General features: G+C 35.6%; 1 protein-coding gene across 2 annotated transcripts in view; it reads left to right on the top strand.

Moving 5' to 3' along the window:
• Positions 1-180: 180 nt before the first annotated feature.
• The window catches only part of LOC106880738 (exocyst complex component 7), a 32,369-nt gene continuing 12,271 nt past the window's right edge, over positions 181-20,278 (top strand). For both annotated transcript variants that reach the window (XM_014930821.3, XM_014930822.3), the window contains exons 1-15: positions 181-336; positions 1,705-1,870; positions 2,530-2,614; positions 3,749-3,857; positions 4,695-4,812; positions 5,760-5,928; positions 7,595-7,664; positions 10,161-10,219; positions 11,841-11,890; positions 12,027-12,133; positions 12,949-13,053; positions 15,811-15,930; positions 16,469-16,528; positions 16,696-16,734; positions 19,299-19,361. In XM_014930821.3, the coding sequence (XP_014786307.1) occupies positions 280-336; positions 1,705-1,870; positions 2,530-2,614; positions 3,749-3,857; positions 4,695-4,812; positions 5,760-5,928; positions 7,595-7,664; positions 10,161-10,219; positions 11,841-11,890; positions 12,027-12,133; positions 12,949-13,053; positions 15,811-15,930; positions 16,469-16,528; positions 16,696-16,734; positions 19,299-19,361 (1,377 nt within the window). In that variant the 5' untranslated portion in view covers positions 181-279. The remainder of the gene's footprint in view (positions 337-1,704; positions 1,871-2,529; positions 2,615-3,748; positions 3,858-4,694; positions 4,813-5,759; positions 5,929-7,594; positions 7,665-10,160; positions 10,220-11,840; positions 11,891-12,026; positions 12,134-12,948; positions 13,054-15,810; positions 15,931-16,468; positions 16,529-16,695; positions 16,735-19,298; positions 19,362-20,278) is intronic.

The raw sequence follows: 20,278 nt of genomic DNA on the forward strand, positions 1-20,278 counted from the left end.
AGTAAATTAATATAGTTATTAATATCAATATGTATAATATATATTTCAGTTGTGTTTTTATATTTTATCATTCATTTGTCTAAACCCAAGAACGACAACCATAAAATGGTATCCCTAAGTGACAATAGAAGCTAAGTAGTAGTGAGAGGAGGTGTAATGAGAAAGGAGGTGTGTGTTTTTGCAGAGTGAAGGCGACCATCAGAGTTGGTGTTTGTGTGTGTGAATGTCTAAAGTGTGGTGTCAGGTGTGTGAGGATTTCTGCAGATACCTTTTGTCAAAATGGACATGGATGATATTTCAGTGCTTAAAGCAGACATCGACAGAAAACTGGAGAAGGTGAGTGCTTTGTTGACAAGTTCTTTCCGTCATTATCACCCACAGCTGATGGTCAGGACATCAAGATGAAGGAATGTCTTGAGTGGTAAAATATCAGCATTTCAACTACTCCCTATAATTTCTTTTGTTTTTACTACGTTTAAGTTGTCAACAAGTGATTTATTGATGAAGTTCGAAGAGACTGTAAGAATAACAATAATTGTTTCTGGTATAGATACAAAGCCGGAAATTTTGAGGGAGGTGGGGATTAAGTCGATTACATCGCCGACCCCTGTACTTGAATGGTACTTTTATTTTAACAATCCTGAAAAGATGAAAGGCAAGGTTGACTTTGCCGGAGTTTGAACTCAGAATGTGGAGAACCGGAATAAGTACCGCATAGCATTTTATCTAACGCTCTACTGATTCTTGCAAGGCACTACCCATAAAGACTTTTTCTGAAGACAAACGTTGACTTCAGAAAAACTCTCCTTTTGAGAATATTCCGAAAATTTACATTATCTAAACCTTTGCGGAAAACGCTTAAACTATTTGTCATTACTAGTTGATGTTTGGAAAGTTTATTACTCGCTGAGACTTCATCATTGTCATCTCTTGTGATGTCAGTTTTCCATGCTGGCATGGGTTGGACGGTTTGGTTAGAGTTGGCATGCAGAAAAGTTGTACCAGGTTCCAGTCTCATTTAGCTTCGTTTCTACGGCTATATGCCCTTCCTAACTCCAACTACATTACAGTGTTTTCTGGGTGCTTTTAACGAGGCGCTGGCACGAGTGCTTTTTTTATGGCATCAGCATATCTATCTAATTTAGAATGTTGAACTAAAAATTTGAATAACTTTCAACATCAGGCGCAGGAGTGGCTGTGTGGTAAGAAGCTTGCTTTTCTGATTGAAATAATCCTTTCTACTATAAGCACAAGGCCTGGAATCTGTGGAGAGGGCGACAGTCGATTACATTGACTCCAGTACTTGACTGGTACTTAATTTATCGACCCTGAAAGGATGAAAGGCAAAGTCGACCTCAGCGGAATTTGAACTCAGATGTAGTGGCAGACAAAATATTGCTAAGCATTTCATCTGGCATGCTAACGATTCTGCCTGCTCGCCACCTTTGATCTGATTGAAATAATGGGAACATTACACTAGATGCTTTCACCACTCTACTGTTTCCTGTTATTATTGTCAGCTTTCCTTTCTTAATACTCTCATTGAGCTGACTTATGGTCATGGGTCTGCTCAATATGGACTAACTTTATATTAAACAACAGCAACAACTCATATTTAATGTTAAAATGTTTTGGTTTTGATTTTTATTACTGTAGAGCAATTGTAAAGTCTCATTTTCTCATTTTATTGTCATTTCTTTTCAGGAGATGTACAATCTCTCTGTACTGAAGGAGTCTCTTAATAAAAGCAATACAAATACACAGAACATGTTAGCCATCTTAAACAGTTTTGAAACAAGATTATGCAAGCTAGAAAACACAATTCTCCCAGTATATCAAGAAACAGAAAACTTAAGAAGACGTCAAGAAAGTATCCTTTTTGAGACTTTCCCCATTACTCTTAACAAAGTGATGTAATGATCTTTCTTCATAGTCTGTAGTAATTAGTGTTTACTGTTCATTTTCCATTGAGTGCAAGTGGCTTATATAGTTCTTTTTTGTGTAATTGTTAATTTATATTTAATTTATTTATGTAACAATATTACTATATGATAATTACGCACAAGTATAAATGATTCATTAGATGTTTTATATATATATATATATATAAGTTCAAAAAAAGACAAAATACAATAACAAAAAACAACAACGTGAGGACGTGATATGGATAGTGTTATTAGACGCTCAGGAAAGGAAAGAGAGAGAGTATGATGTTTCAGGCGGAGACCTTCGTTGGAAACAAGGAAAGTTCAAAGAACGGGAAAACGGAGGAAGAAAAAATTGGCACCGATGCCCACAAGGTTACTGGCCAAACACACTATGGTTGTAGCAGTTTGGAATTAACTTTTTCGGTGGGTGTATGTGTAAGATTTGTGTATTGATACTGTTAATTCAAAATTTCTGTAATAACCTGTCTAATTGTACATAATTGAAAAGCATACTGTTGCTAGTGCTTAACTATTAAACTGAGCTGACTTCTGTAATTATATGTTTATATTTATGTTTAGTTGCATTCCTTAATGTCACCAGACATTGATAAAACAATGTCAACTCTTGACAATGTACTTGGATATTATCATATAGCTAAAGATCTAGAGTTTGCCATCAAGGAAGGGTGAGTTGTCTTTGACGAAACTTTTTTGTTGAGTTCTTTATATGTTTTACACTAAAATGCATCAATTTGTTCCTTAATTAATGTATCTTTTCATAATTATCGTCAATACTCTGTGTGTGTGCACAAGGAGGAAGGACATTAACCCTAGTCCAAAGAATACCCTCCAAATAGCAAAGTGAAAGAGGAGTATGACTAATATTGATGTAGTTAATCTGAAACTTGGAAAAGCAGGTTAATGTATTGTGAGAACCTATGAGTGGAGAGAGAATTTTACTGGATACAAAACATTGGAATGAAATATAGCAGGTAGTGTTTACGATGTGGTTAGATTAAGAGACAGAAAATACTGGAAAGCTTAGAGACAAGCACAGTAGTTCCGTTCATGAAGAATGGATGCAGCTAGCAAATTCTCATAAGCACTTTGTTATCAATAGAAGAGGTGGATGAAAAATAGATTATCAAAAGTTTAAGAATTTATCTTATCAGATCAGTGGATATGTTTGGATTATTTGATTGCCATTAATGGATGAGTGTAGAGAGCATTATTTGGCTTTATTTGGGTATAGAGAAAACCAAAAAGTGTTCTGGAATGAAACACTTTTGTTCTGAAAGGAATACCTTGTTTTGTTTTTTTTTTGATGCAGCTTCATGAAGTTTGCTGGAAATGCTGATGACGTTTTTCTAAAATTAGTGTTGCTAATGAGAAATAGGAGTTTCATACATTTATCTTCCTCCAAATATTATCATTAGTGTTTAAGTAATATTAGATATTTTCTGGTTCTTGGATCTCAGAGAAAGTTCTCACAGAGCAAAGAGCATTAGTAGTAAGATGTATGGCTTGTAAGATATGTCAGTATGAAATACTAAGTTGACTGCACAAGACATTGAAATGATCTTACTATATTATTGATACCTATTTCATTTACAACAGAGTTGGTAAAAGCAGTCAATTAGTTATATGAATTAACAAAAAAAAAAAACAAGCATTTAGAATCTTTCTTTAACTCCCTCTTTATTTCTTTCATATCTATAAATTCTCTGATATATCATCTCTCTCGTTCTTCTTTGTGTATGTGTGTATTCCCTCTTCTCTTTCTCCCTCATGGTTATATTTTTTTCTGCCTGCTTTTCTAGACCAATTGCCAGTGGGCTGGAGAAATATCTGGAACATATGGAAAGTGTTCTGAAAGCTGTTCGCTATTTTAAAGATCACAATCCAGGTAGCTTGGAACTGACAGAAGTAGTAAGTAATTATGTAAACTTAATATCCTGTTCAAACGTGAAAAGGCCTTTGCTGCAGTAAATGTCTTGGAAGAGAAATTCTTGTAGACGATGTGTGCATGAAAACACACTAAACTGGGCTATAAATGACATCATATGACAATAGGCCATGCTTCTGTGTTATTACACTTCATTAACTACAGACATTGTATCCAGCATTCATAGCTTACTAAGAACTGCTGTTCTTATAAGTAAACAGCAAATAATAAATTTCCTGGCATGTGCAAAGCTTTGTCAAGCTGAGATTAATTTATTAAAAATACACTAAACAGTGAGCTTTATCCTAATCACCAGTACTTAGTGTTCCTATAGTTAATTAATCATCAAAAAAATTGATTGAACAAAGGAGGGCAGTAACTCCAAATAAGAATTGACTCTGACCAGAATGTACTCTCCAATCATGCTAACTATGTTCTACTCACTTCAGTGTTTTTTTGTTATGTACTGACATATCCCTTTTGATCTTCAATGACTGAAGTTTAGCCATATTTGTACATTCTAATCATAATTTTGATACACTTTGATACACTCGGTGGTGGCGGTGGCGGCTTGGATCATTTAGCAGGACTTGGTAAACTGCAGGGCTATGCTGAGCTCCAATGTCAGCTTTGACTTGGTTTCTATGGTTGGGTGCCCTTCATAATGCCAACCAACCACTTTACAGTATGTACTGGGTTCTTTTTTTTATGCCAGTAGCTCTAGTGAGGTTCCCAAGTACTTTGAAAGACAAAAGCTCCTGCTACTTAGTGACTTTATAATGATAATAAATTTCCTGGATGAATTTTTGTTCTCTTTTCAGGTTCAGTTATTTGAAGATGGTAAAGAAGTGCTTGGTAAAGAATTTGAGTCTCAGTTATCCAGATATGGTAAACCTGTTCCCCCTATTCTCATTCTGGATATGTTGGGAACTGATGAAGGTATGTAGGCTGCTTAAAAATTTGTTTTGATGAAAAATCACTTCTAATCTTGAAATTCAATTTATACTAGACACATGAAAAAAGTTTTTCGTTATCACTTTTTACATTATGTATATTTACAAAACATTGTTTTTTGTCTTCTATAGCTGTTTGGTTTTATAGGTACTTATTGTACATGTTCCCTGCATTAAATATGTTAGCACTAACTGAACTGTTATTTTTTTCATGGAGATGGCATTTTATTTTTACTTACGTATTCTCTTAACAATTCTGTTCTCTTGTGCCACCAGTGTGCAATCTTGTACATTTACTTAATGATTATTTCATAACAATAATAGTAAGTGTGGTGAAGACTGTGTCACTGATGAGGTCAGATTGAAAGACATCTAGAGTTGTCTCCCATATTTGATGTACACATTTTACTTGTTTCAGTCATTAGACTGTGGCCATGCTGAGACATCACCTTGAAGAAATTAGAGTGAAATGAAACTTTTTTTAAAGCTTGGTATTTGTTCTATCGGTCTATTTTGCTGAATTGCTAGGTTATGGGGACGTAAACACACCAACATCGGTTGTCAAGTGGTGGTGGGGGACAAACATGCACACACACATGGCAGGCTTTCTGTTTCCATCTACCACATCCAATCAGAAGACTTTGGTCAGCCCGTGGTTATAGTAGAAGACACTTGCCCAAGGCACCATACAGTGGGACTGAACTCAAAACCATGTGGTTTGGAAGCAAGCTTCTTACCACACAGCCACGCTTGCATCTATGTATATAAAAAACAAAAAGATATTAGACATTAATTAATATTGCTTTGTCCCCAGTAACATATTTCAAGTTAGCTTTTTAGTGCAACAAGTAAATGTCTCTCTGTTAAACTGTTTATTATATACATTATTTATTTATTCCATGTGTATGGTTTATTGCTGTTTTCTGTTGACAGAGCTTCAATCAGGCAATGGAGAACCAGATATACTTGAACATCTACCAGAAAAGGTGGCGAAAGAACTTGGCGACATCAGTAGATGGCTAGTAACCAATGGCAATACGACGAATTTCCTTAATGTTTACACATCGTCCAGATCTGACATACTTGTGCGATCATTACATGGGTGAGTTTCTATCTTTAAAGGCCGGTACTTCCTTACTTTCTATAATTGTTTTCTTTAGGGAAGTGAGATGTCATTTATCTTTTACTAGTTTCAGTCATTAAACTGTAGAAATAAACATTGTATGTATGGTGGTGATGCTTGTTTACACATATCACATAATGTCAAGGGAAGGGTATTTTCACACACCCACACACACATATGTATATGTATACATGCATACGAGGGAGTGCTGTAAGTTCCTGGTTTTGGGTAAGAGAAAAAACAGGAGGATCAGTTGACTATGATTTTATTCAACATATTCCCCTATCAGATTCATACACTTACTGCAGCAGTCCTTTAGTTTTCCTAAACCCTGTAAAAGAACTTAAAAGGTTGGGCCTTCAACCAGGCCTTTTGTGATATCCTTAAAGCCAGGAACTTTTCAGCACCCTTCGTATATGACAAGCTTCTTTCAGTTTCTGTCTATGAAATCTATTTACATGGGTTTTTAGTCACCCTGGGGCTTTAGAAAAGAAAATACTTGCCCAAGGTGCTATGCAGTAGACTGGACCTGAAACCATTAATCATTCTGATCCCTTGCCATCTCTTCCATGACATTCTGTGTTTTTAGATCTGTTGTTATCACTTCTGAGATTCCCAGATATTTTTCCTGATCAGAAACTTCTCCCTTTTCATCTCAAACTACTTTGCCTCCCCCTCCATATATCATCCATTCACATTATATTCATACTAATGTAGCTGCAGCTTATGCTTGGTTTGACCAATACTCTATTTTCTCAAATCATTTGTATTTAATCTTACATAAATTGACTTTGCATGAAACATGGACGATTAATGTAGAAGAGCTGAAGAGACTGGACTAAAATTAAGTATGGTGTGCTGAGTGTGCAGAAATCAATAGGTTTTTTGTTTTTTCATCATTATAATTTAATCAAAGGCTTTGAGCTGGCAGAGTCGTTAGCATGCTGGGCAAAATGCTTAATAGTATTTTGTTTGTCTTTACATTCTGAGCTCAAATTCCGTCAAGGTCGACTTTGCCTTTCATCCTTTTGGGGTCAATAAATTAAGTACCAGTTGCATACTGGGGTAAATCTAATCGACTGGCTCCCTCCCCAAAAATGTCAGGCCTTGTGCCTAGAGTAGGATAGAATCGTTAGCATGCCAGACGAAATGCTTAGCAGTATTTTGTGTTCAAATTCCTCTAAAGTTGACTTTGCCTTTCATCCTTTAGGTGTCAATGAAAACAGTACCAGTTAAGCTGATATAATCTACTATCCTCTTCCCAAAAATTTCAGGCTTTGTGCCTATAGTAGAAAGGATTATTATAATTTAATCAGAAAAAGCAAAACTGTGCTGTTGACCTTTCCTGATTGTTCCGGATAGGTGAGATTGTTGCAGCTGATGTCAAGCTTGCAGATCATCACATCAAAGTTTTATGGTTAAATGTGGATAAGGAGGGAAATCAGAGGTTTAAATGATTGCAACAGAGTCTGAGCTCTAGTGAAGGCTGTTGATATGCCAACATCTTAACTTCAATGTTGAATATGTTGGCAATATAATTAAATTGGAGTTTTATTCATAATTCACAAAATAATGAACATTTATTTTTGTATGTTAGCTTTTTAACAATTTCATTGTATGTTTCTTTTTTTGTTTTCTTTTTCAGTCTTAAAGAGCACTTGAAATCGGCTAGTGGTAGTAGCAACTGTGGATACACTCAACATTCCCCTGCTTTAGTAAGTAAACACTGACTAAATTTTTTGCTTTTGTTTTTGACTCATCATCATATTTACATTCACTTTTCTATGCCTGCATGAATTGGATAGTATTGAAGCAGATTTGCTACAACCAGATGCCCTTCCTTTTGCCAATCTTTACCTGTTTTTATGCAAGATAATATTTCCTCATGGCCAGACATATTCTCGCAGGATATTAGAAATAACTGGCACTGCTTGTATGCAAGTGACAACACTTTTATGATTATCACATGGTATCAAGACAAAGGGACCCAAATCCACACACATACATATATACACAGACATGATAGGCTATTTTCAGTTTCCATCTTCCAAATCCACCCATGAGGCTTTGGCTTGCCTAGGACTATAGTAGGAGGCACTTACCCAAGATGCCACATGGCAGGACCGAACCTGGAGCCATGTGATTGGGAAGCAAACTTCTTACCACACAACTATGCCTGTGCCTGATTATTTTTTATTATTTAACTAAAATTACGTGAATTAAAATATTCAATGTTTATTGAGTAGGCATTGATATTCTGTTTTCACAATCTTCTCATTTTCTAAACCAGTCAAACTTGGATCTAGTTTTAGGTATAAGAAATGGAAATTTCTAGGTAATTGTTACAATAACTGTATCTTCATGGCTTGAAATGTTAGTTAAATTGAATTGTATTGCAGTGTTTTCTTCTTAATTTTCATAAATATTCAAATACCAAAATTCTTTCTGAGATTAAAAAAAATTAAATTATCAAATGTGTCAGCAAAAACATTTATTTAATTAGCTTGTGCCATACTAAGAAATAAATTCTATTTAAGTATTATTATAACAAGTAAAACTTGTTTGGTAAAAATGCATTTTTCTAGAATGATTCTGAACCTTTTTTTTTTTTACATATGGACCCCCATTTCCATTCAGTGTTTAAAAACTAGTTTTATAGATACTTCTTTCAAAATTCCCATTTTGTTTTTCACACATTCACCTGTGTAGGTTAGCTATAGCACTCCCCAAGAGAACATGTTTCAGTGACCAGAAATATGCTGAACTTAGTTAAGCATTAGAGAAAGAAACCTAGTTGTTTCTTACAATAAATACATCTAAAGCAAAATTTTTTTCATGGACCCCTAAAATACTATTGTAGATCTCCAATTTACTACTTTGCTTGTTTGGACCCCACAGAATCTTATATTGACTCCCAGGAGCATTATGGTCCCTAGTTGGGAACCATTGTTCTAGAATGTAAAGATACTAACATAATGAAATCAAGCCTATTTACCTTTCTAAATTTTTGTATTATAATTTGGCTCATGTGAAAGCAACTTAAATTTTGTTCTTGTTTATAGAAATCAAAAGAAACTGTTGCTAATATGTGACTGTCCAAGCATACAGTGTATTGGACAAATAGCTGAGAAGTCAACCTTTTTTGTATGTAGGCTTGTTAGATGCTTATCCATTACCCTAGTTGCAATAAAATAGATACCACTCAGATTTTATTGTTGCAGCTCTAAGAACATCTAATTGTAAAATACATACTCTATCTAGTTATCAAAATAACAGAACTTTTAGATCTAGCCAAAAAAAATGACAAAATTTAAATTTAATTAAAATACTTAAGCTTGAATTTTTAACATAGGAGCTTTGGCTGTATTTCATGTTATAATCTGAAATAGCATAATTAAACCTTCAACTATGAACTCGATTTTAATTTTAATTTTTCAAATTTTTACTTTCATCTTTGGAGATAAAAGACTTGTAAGTATTTACATCAATGCTATACTTTGACAACTGTAATTTCTAATCATTATCAAGTTTCATATTTCTGAATATATGTACATAGTATCAGATGGAATTCAATCTAGGAACTTTTATTTCTAAACTAAAAGTAACGATGTACATGTCCTAGTTTAAATCCCACTCAGTATTATGTACTCTTCCTGAAACAAGATACTATATTTCATTCAGTTTGCCATAAAGGCAGTACACAGAGAGTAGCTACGGGCTGGACAAACACATTAATGAGATGAGATGAATGATGATTAAGATGGTATTAATGGGAGAAGACAGGAGCCGCCCGCCGAACACTGCTTCTCTAAATCATTGTTCTTTTATAAATTTATACATAAATTTACAATTTGAGGCTATAAACCTCTTACTTTACAATTTCAATTTATCATGTCTTTGAAATGAGGCACTTGCCTCTTACACTTTTCTTTTTGTGGGCCACACTGAAACAAGATATTTGATGACAATCATAGCTCAAACCAAGAAATGTGAAGACATAAGAAAAACTCTTTCCTCTCTGAAGATGGGAGTAATAGTTCAAAATATTATAATCTTGCTAACAACTTATGGTAGACATATAAGCATGATAGTTTTTAGTTTTTCATTGCATATAAAAGCGTGTATATGCATTCTTATGTCTGAGTTGAAGTTAGACGATTATTGACTTTTATTTAAAGTTGTCATTTACTTTCTCTCTCTGTCACTTTTAGACTGGAAAAATACGTCCAACAAAAGAAATGACACCCTGGAAAGCACTAAAGTTTCCTGGGTAAGTTTTGGCAATTTTATCAGTGTTCAGAGAGGAATATATACACCAGAAAAATGGGAAACTGGCTCCTTATGAAGTAATGTGGACAAACCAAAGTATTTCGAAACTCTGAAAAGGAAGGAGAGTCATTGTGATTCAATCTTCAACATATTGAAGATGTGCAACCACCAGGAGACCTCATTGGAGAATGTATTCAGAGTCTCTGGTCATAGAATCAATGTGGGTTTGGTATAAGTGTCTAGATTGCACGTGGATGACGATGATGATGAAGGTGGTGTTCATCTTTCATGTATAGGAGTGAGCATCATTGGAAGTGATTGCAAGTAGGTCATTGATGTATAAGAAGGAAAAGAGTAGGAGACAAAACCAAACCTGGTGGCACACCAGGGTTAATAAAATGTGGGTCGGAAAGGATTAATCAAATGTGGGACAGGAAACCTCCCAAATCAAGAGCTGAGATGGATGATCCCACCATAAGCAGGCAGCTTTACTAGAGCATTGACATGCCAGATACGATCCCGTGCTTTGTTGGTGTCATGTTTGCAACAATGAACTGTACCTGTTTAAGTTAGTACCCTATACACATGACTCAAGCAGAAATAGAATGTTTTTATTATTACTTATTATCTGTGTTCTGTGCTGGCATTGGTTTCTGATGGGTCCAAGGACAGCATTGTGCTCCAGTGTCTGCTTTAGCATGGTTTCTATGATTGGATATCCTCCTTTATGCTAACCACTTGACATTGTGTACTGCAAACTTTGTTCTGTGTCACCAGCATTAGTAAGATTGCCATTTAGTTTGCAAGATTACAGAACTGAGGCAGGGGTAGGTTTATGCAAAGCAATGAAGGGTTAAAATATAAAAGGCAGGAGGGAAGGATAAAAGGAGCTACATGGTTACACATATTTAGAAGAAAGGGTGAGAATGATCAGTATGAGCTGCTTAGTCTAGATGGCTCTTCAAGGGCAAGTTCAATGACAATTAATATTTCAGTCAAATTGAAATTTAATATTTCATCCTTTTACATGTTTCGTATTCCAGTATGGTTTGAACAGAGGTTCAGTTACTTTAACCCTTTCCGCCTGGCTGGTACATATATGTGTACCAGTCAAAAATTTTACAACCCAAAACTTTAAAATTCCCATTCTATATGATGCAGTGTAGTACCGCTCCAGTTTTTCTTGAAAGTATGTAGCGCCGGATGTATGATCGGAGTGTATGACACTATAATGACGGCTCAAAAGGCTCGCATGCATACAAGCCCTCTCCCCCCCCCCCCCCCGCCATTAGTGATTTGAGAGAAAATTCTTGAGAAAAATTTCCAGGTTGAAAGGGTTAATAATATTAATATCAGTAATATACAAACAGTAAGTCAATTCCCTATTATTGAATAATTGTATTAGTCGAGCATCAGGCTAATTGCTTTGTGTATTCTAGTTTGATGTCTCATCCTTTTGGGCTCAGATCCCATCGGAATTATTAGTACTATACTGAAATCAATTTCAATGACTATATCCTTGTTAAAATTTTATTTCATACTTTAAAAGAAACCTTTTTTTTTTTCTCAGTTTTATCCTTTTTCATATTCATCGTTTTGTAATCCTTTTTCTGTTAATTCAGATATCTGAAGAAAGCCTCTACATCTCTCATCAAATCCTCATTTGAATCTGGTAAGTTGATTTATATGCTTCACTTAAAATAGGCTATAATGCTGTAGATTTATGAAGAATGGAAATTTCATTAAAAAATGTTTTCAGTTTGAAAATATTTTAACTCGGAAGAAAAATGTTCGTTTGTTCTGTGTAGGTCATCGCCGAACCGGCTCATCTACAGAAGGTGTAAAAGAAGACCCTGCTGAGATTGAGGTGGAGTTTTACATTACAGAGATGACTGCTTTGCTCAAGTTAATGCAAGTAAGAACATGATATCTGAAACTGTAACTGTTTATCATTTTTCATTTTTCATTTTTCATAACTACATTCACTTCATTTTCCCATGTTATTTTGATCGAAACAAATCTGCAGTAGATCTTCTCATCAATTGTTCATTTTGATACTTTAAACCATTAAACTTACTGTATTTGATGGCGTAAAAGATTGCATTGTTTTCAAAATATGAAAAGAAATAGGAGAGTATTGTAGTTCGCTTGAAGCATTGTGTATTGTTTGTAAAGAATAAAAACTTTAGGAAGGTATAACACTGCACTATAGAACAAAAATGGACTATATACCTGTTGTAACTTGGTAAACTATAGTCCGATGATATTTCGGAATTAGAATTCCTTCTTCAGATCTTATTTGCTGGAGTCTCATAAAATTATCTTTTGTAATGAGAACTAGAAATGCATGTATGACACATCACAAATATTTAATTTTAAAGTATCTAATGTGATGGCTTTTTGTAAACTTTTACATTTGTAAAGCATTTGCTTATACAGTTTAATGTTTTACCCACTCTGACCATGAACTGGAAGTAAACTTGTTAACTTAATTGTGGAAAGTGTATTAAAAGATCTTTCCCAGGGACACAATACAATGTTTGTAATGGTTCAGCTACTTAACTACTCAATCATTTTGCCTCATAATACATGTAACCTTAAAGGTTACATGTATTCTGAGCCAAAATGATTGAGATGATTCCAAACTGGTCTTAACTTTCTTTTCAACTATAATTAGCAAATGTCTATTTTATCTATAATTTTATTAATTTGTTTTATGTATAATTTCAGAGTGAAGCGCAACTAATGAATGGTATTATTCCAGAAAAATATCAGCGTATGGAGTTTGATAAAGTCATTCTACGAGCACTAGAGATGGTGGTTAGTGAAGGAGAGGTAGATATTTCCCCAAAATAAACTTACTATTTTTTTATTGCATGTGTCTATTTTAAGGATGCATCTGAGTGAAGAAACATCAAGGATAGTAATTTTGTTCTAATGATATGATATCTTAGATGAAATTACATATATCATGTTACTATGTGAGTAGAAATTGATAGATAAAAATTGTGTGAAAGGCTGTCATATATTATATAAGCATAGGCATGGTTGTGTGGTTAAAAATTTTGCTTTGCAACCACATAGTTTTGGGTTCAATCCCATTGTGTGTCACTTTGGACAACCAAAATGCCATATGAGTGAATTTTGTAGACAGTAACTGTGTGGATGGCCATCATGTGTTGTGTGTGTGTGTGCATCTGTATCTTTATGTTATGTTTGTCCCCCTCTCCTATAGCTTTACAAATGGTGGTGTAGGTTTGTTTAAATCCTTGTAACTAAGTGGTCCAACAGGAGAGACTGATACTACAGGGTGGGGCATAAATACTGTTACAAAATAAAACAGATTTATCCCGACAAAAATTTATTTAACAACCCACTATTACAAAATATGCTTTGCAAATGCCCAAGGAACAATATGGTGTAACTTTTATTCAAAATGTTTACCTCGTGCCTTCACAACACTACGAAGTCTTTTTGGGAAGTCATCTATAGCAGCACGCACAACATCTAAGGGTATTTTATTCCAGCACTTGGTCAATTTTTTCTTTAGAGCTTCAATATTTTGGCAAGGAGTAGAGCAGGCTTCATTCTCCAGAATTGACCACAAAGAATAATCAAGAGCGTTAAGATCAGGTGATAAGAGAGGCCATTCTTCTTTGCTGATCCAGGACGGACAGCTGTCTCTACACCACTGTTGTGTTAATCGAGACGTGTGGCTCGTCGCCCCATCTTGTTGGAAAGTCCAAACTTCATCACCGCACACCGAATTGCACCATGGTATCAACGCGCCTTCCAGAATGTCCTCGATGTACTGTTCTTTGTTTATCTTGATTCCTTGAGGGACAAAAACAAGTGGAGTTTTCCTTCTTTCAGAAATGGCTGCCCAGACCATCACTGATGCTGGTTTTTGGGTTCTGAAAACCCTTCCTGCATTACCAGGTATTGCCTTAATACTTTTAGCAAGGATTCGGTCATTTTGATGATTGTGAGACTGTTGAACTGAGAATAACTTTTCATCACTACAGATGATGTTACGGAGCATGCCATCTTTAGTACGGTTCAACAAGAGTCTGCTTCTGCTGAGTCTCTTTTCAATTGTGGGCGTGGAGAGAAGCTGTCTTTTTTGGAGTTTATAGGGTGACAACTTTAGGTCACTTTTGCATATCCTCTGCATAGTCCTTGGCGATGTTTGTGCTTCTTTTGCAATTCTCCTCATGGATCTTCTTGGATTTCGTCTGAATTTTTCCCTAACATTTTTGATGAGGTTTTTCCCTAACTTGAATATTTCAGGTGGACGCATGCCCTTCTCATGTTGCTCTATGATGAATTTTCTCTTCCATTCAACAGACATTGCAACAAAATTTTAATATTTAGTTTCTGAAATACAAGAAAACATATAATAACTATCATTTAACTCAAATAAATCATTAGAATTCTTTGAATATAATTATGAAACATAGTTTTGAACTTTTGTAACAGTATTTATGCCCCACCCTGTATAAGTACTAGGGTTGATTTGTTCAACTAAAACCTTTCTAGGTGGTACTCCAGCTTAGCCACAGTCCAATGACTGAAACAGGTAAAAGATAAAAGGTGTATATATATTTATGTGTGTGTTTGTGTGCTTGTTTTAATAGTGTAAACCAGTGTATTCAATCATGTCCCTTTATGTCAAAAGGTGACTTAGCTTCTAAACAGAGATCGATAAAATAAAGACCAAGCTGAAATTACATTGGTCTCAGAACTGAAAATGTAGTGCCCCAACATGGCCATTGCCCAATGGCTGAATATAGTAAAAGATCAAAATAATCATCACCATCATCATCGTTTAACGTCCGCTTTCCATGCTAGCATGGGTTGGACGATTTGACTGAGAACTGGTGAACCAGATAGCTACACCACTTTCTTTTAATTTATTTTTTTTGTCCTTTCAATGTTGAACAAGGATCTCCTCTGCCAACTGATCCTTGATAATATTTCTTGATACCGAAAATAATATGATGTTCAGAATATCTGAAATTAAACAAAAATCACATTAACTGTTCATTCAAATCTCTGCTGCTTTCAAAGTGTTATTTCATTCTATGTTAATTATATTGGGTTGTCTGGAAAGTTCGTGCCAATTTATAGTAGCTTACCTTTCGACTTATTTGCCATGAAATGACCTCCATTCGGGGAAGAGGGTATTTTCAAGTTAAAGGAAAGATAGAGACGCATTGTGCAACAAAATGGTTCATATTTGGTTGATTAAAAATGTAATGGCAAGTATTTATTGACCTTTTTCTTTCCTTTAAAAATCAGCACAAACTTTCCAGACAACCCAATATGTTATTATTTTCTTTTTAAAGGCAGTGAGCTGGCAGAATCATTAGCGTACTGGGGGGAAATCCTTAGCAGCATTTCGTCTGTCTTTACAGAGTTCAAATTCTGCCAAGGTCTCCTATGCCTTACATCCTTTTGGGGTTGATAGAATAAGTACCAGTTGAACACTAGGGGCAATTTAATCAATCTGCTCACTCCCCAAAATTACTGGCCTTGTGCCAAAATTTGAAACCAAGATATTATTAATTGTTTTTTTTTTCTTTTTCCAAGGCTATAGCTACAAATGCTAAAAAGAACATTGCTCGTCATGAATACACATCAGTTTTGTCAATATTTCCTATTGTACAGCATTTACGCTGCATTAAACCACAATTTGATCTTACTTTAGAGGTGAGTTTTATTATATTAACAATAACATTGTATCAACCTTACAACACCTGTTATTAATAACCTGTGACACTTTAGATACTATGCTCATCATCATTTAACATCTGCTGTCCATGCTGGCATGGGTTGGACGGTTTAACAAGGGCTAGGAAGCCGGAGAGCTGCATTAGGATCCAGTCTATTTTGGCATGGTTTGTATGGCTGGATACCTTTCTTAACACCAACCGCTTTAGGAAGGGCATCCAGCTGTAGAAACTATTCCAAATCAGACTGGAGTCTGGTGCAGCTTTCCAGTTTGCCAGCTCTGGTCAAACTGTCCAACCCATGCCAGCGTTAAATGATGACGCAAAAAAAAAATGACAAAATTGAAAGCTGGACTCATATATATAAAATGAAACTTAATTCTTTTACATCAAACAAGCCCCTATCTTTGAATAAGCTGACTCTGCCCCTCTCCACCAACTAAATATCACTTTTTTATGCATATTAATAGTTTCAACAGTATAGGGTTTCAAGAAAAACACTTTTTGATTCTTTATAGGGCTGCCAAGCTCCAACAAGATCTAAGTTGGCATCACTGTTATCTGTACTGGACTCTACAGTAAGTAATGTTCATTTTCCGTCATTGCCATATTTATCTAGATTCAATTGTTCCTAACATCTTTTCAGAAAACTGATAAATTAGAATATATTTTCATCCTCGAATATTTATCTTTAATAGAAGTAATTTTATTCATATTTCTATCATGTTTTGCCTTTCCATTGCAGGGTGCAAAAGCTTTGGATGATTTCATAGAAAACATCAAAGTAAGTATTCTCTCTTGCCAATTTCTTTCAAATAACAAATGATTTATTTCATCATCATCATCATCATCGTTTAACGTCCGCCTTCCATGCTAGCATGGGTTGGACGATTTGACTGAGGACTGGTGAAACCGGATGGCAACACCAGGCTCCAATCTAATTTGGCAGAGTTTCTACAGCTGGATGCCCTTCCTAACGCCAACCACTCAGAGAGTGTAGTGGGTGCTTTTACGTGTCACCCGCACGAAAACGGCCACGCTCGAAATGGTGTCTTTTATGTGCCACCCGCACAAGCCAGTCCAGGGGCACTGGCAACAATCTCGCTCGAAAACCCTACAAGGCCAGTCAAACTTCATTTCAATACATGTGTGTGTGTGTGTGCATATGTATGTGTTTGTGAGTGTGTGTGTGTGTATATATGTGTACATATACGTGTGTGAGTGTATATATGTGTTTGTATGTATGTGTCTGTATGTATGTGTATGAGTGTATATATGTATGTGTGTGAGTGTATATATGTGTGTGTGTAAATATATATATATATATATATATATATATTATAAAGGACACAGGTTTCGTGTGTCACATAGCTAGCTAGAGGCGATGGCTTCTTGGAGCTAATTCACGGCAGCTTTCGTCCTAATTTTGGGACTGCCATGTTGGCTTGGCGATAACTATTAATTTCCAGTACCGCTGCCGTAGTCTCCTTTAGAGAGACTTAGAAATATTAATAACTCTATTTCTGAAAACCAGTGGATAGATTCCACTGAAATTAGATAAATAACCTTCGAGCAGATAGTCAGCAGCGCCGCCTGGCTAAGGCTTGGCTACTCTGCATTGACAAGGGGCAACACCCTGAAACTAGTCTAGTCTGCAGATGCCAGACCAGCAGGGGGACACTGCTGACCTCCCCTGTTCGAAGGTTATAAAGGACACAGGTTTCGTGTGTCACATAGCTAGCTAGAGGCGATGGCTTCTTGGAGCTAATTCACGGCAGCTTTCGTCCTAATTTTGGGACTGCCATGTTGGCTTGGCGATAACTATTAATTTCCAGTACCGCTGCCGTAGTCTCCTTTAGAGAGACTTAGAAATATTAATAACTCTATATATATATATATATATATATATATATATATATATATGCATACATATGCGTTTATACATATACAGCTTAGATGGTCAGGTCATCTCTCATGTATGAGTGATAACAGAATTCCGAAGTAACTTCTCTTTGGCCAATTCTCAACAGGAAAGTCAGTTGGAAGGCCACTCTTGCACTTTAAAGACAAACTAAAAGACAATCTGAAACGGTGCAACATTCCCTTTTCTTCTTGGGAAAACAAAACATCAGAATGCAGGACTTGGCACCAGTCCTGCTTCTTCTCGATTCAAAAACCTGAGCAAAATTGACTCCAACGCCGGGACCAACTTTGTGTCATTGTAGTTTCGTGGCATGAAGCAAAGCAGGCCTAGCCGTCCACTCAAGAAAACACTTCCACCAAACTATAGGGAGATATCCTTGAAGGAGGGACCTGGCCTGAATGCTTGCAAGAGAGTAGACTCTGCTAAAGGCATCAAAGTTGCCAGGTGGTGGTGTTAAACTGGGTGAGGGATCATCCAAGTAAGCCATAGTAGGATTTGAACTCAGAAACTAAAACTGGAACAACTACCATAGGATGTCTCTCTGGTCAATATTGTTATAGTTCTACCAACCCACCACCTAGAATAGGTACTTTTTTCATCAACCCTGAAAAAATGAATAGCAAAGTTAATCCTGGCACTCGCCATGCATTAGATATAATCTGTAGAATGAAAATGTTGGAGTTCTTACAAAAATGAAGCTCTTTAGCTTTTTGTAAGTTAGCATTTTGAATAACCTTCTTGGGAGCTGCATTGACTTATGTGTTCACTACAATGAGAATGCAGTAGCTTGATGACATTCATGGATATCTACAAATGTTATTTACATATTCCATAAAAACTAGCCTGGAATTTTCTCCAAGGATACCTCTGCATGAAGAACCTAAAAGCTAATTGGCAGCTAACATATTTAATGTAGTAGGCCCTGTAAAATGTTCACACCTATTTGTCTACAGCAAAATTATACCTGGAGTGAAAAGAAAACTTGTGAACATTGATGATAATGCTTGTCAAGAAAGAGGAGGAGGATAACACTGAAATCAAAATTGATTAAAAATTGTGTAGTGGGAGTGAGTTTGATTTCTGGTGAGTAAGATGATTACTTGGAACATGTTTCACTCTTATTAGACCTCCTCAGTGAAATATAGTTTTGCTTGTTACTGGATTTATAAGAACCAAAAGAATATAAAGGCCTTTATTGAAAAATGAAATTGAGTGATTAAACAATTTAAAATAAGGATATCCAAAAATTGATGAAAGACTCTGTGTGTGTGTGTGCATGTGCATGCATATCTATGTTACTATCTTATTGTCAGGTAAAGGATTCTCTCTTCATAGAATATGTTGAATGGTACATGGTTACATATATAATCTGTGAATATTCACATGAATAGTTTTAATAAGTCATTGTTTCCAATTTCTTCTAGATAGACCCTGAGAAAGTCTCAAATATGCCCAAAGATGGAACTGTCCATGAGTTAACAAACCATGTAAGTATTTCGAAAAGAAAATAAGATTTGGGGAAACCTTTTTTATTTTGTTTGATACAATAAATTTTTAAAATTTGATTTTTCTTCCATTAAATAAATTCAGTATTTTTCTCATTAAAGAAAAGCTATTAAAAAGTCATTGAACTTTTCTGTTTCTTGTACGTATCTTTAACATTTTTTAAAACTAAAATCTCTTACTACAATATGTAACAGTCAGTAAGAGTTTAGGTTGAAAATGAAATTTTACCCTCATATTGGAAACATTAGATTCCTTGCTATGTTGGCCTATAGTATAAGGATTTCAAGTGTTAAAAGCAACCTAGGACTGGAAAAGATTATGTTAGCATGGATTATATGGTTCTGAAATATTCACATGGATTATGAAAACAGAATTATCATCGCTGTTATATCACACAGTATTGAATTGTAGAAATAGTCCTAGGTGTGACTTTAAACTGTATTTGGTAATGGGGACCTGTTTTTGGAAGCTCCAGGGTTTCAAGGAGTATGGAACCACCCCTTAGCCCCAATTGTTTCCAGGTCTACTCTGACCTGGAGTAGTAACACCTGTTAGGGTCCTAACTATGCGTTAATTAGCATGCTGTGAAAAGAACTCCAAGCATGAACCCTCACTGATTTATGATTGCTTTGAGAAAAAGAAAGGGCTGGAAGTGTCAACCTCAATAGCAAATTAAAGAGTGGAGTCCATCAAGCAATCCACTGCCCTCTTTACACCCTTCAAGCAACTCCTAGGTAGCTGGAGCTCTCCAACCCTGTAATGCAATTCTCCTAGGAGATGGCCACTCCAGCTTGCTGGTCACTACAACTGCCTTAGCCCACTGAGCTGCTGTGGTGAGACCTCCAAATCTAAAGAATGAGATTGGATTGTGCAGACTAACTCTCACTTTAAAACTGCT

Source organism: Octopus bimaculoides, chromosome 6, assembly GCF_046866305.1.
Source record: "Octopus bimaculoides isolate indiv1 chromosome 6, ASM4686630v1, whole genome shotgun sequence".
NCBI classification, from domain to species: Eukaryota; Metazoa; Mollusca; class Cephalopoda; order Octopoda; family Octopodidae; genus Octopus; species Octopus bimaculoides.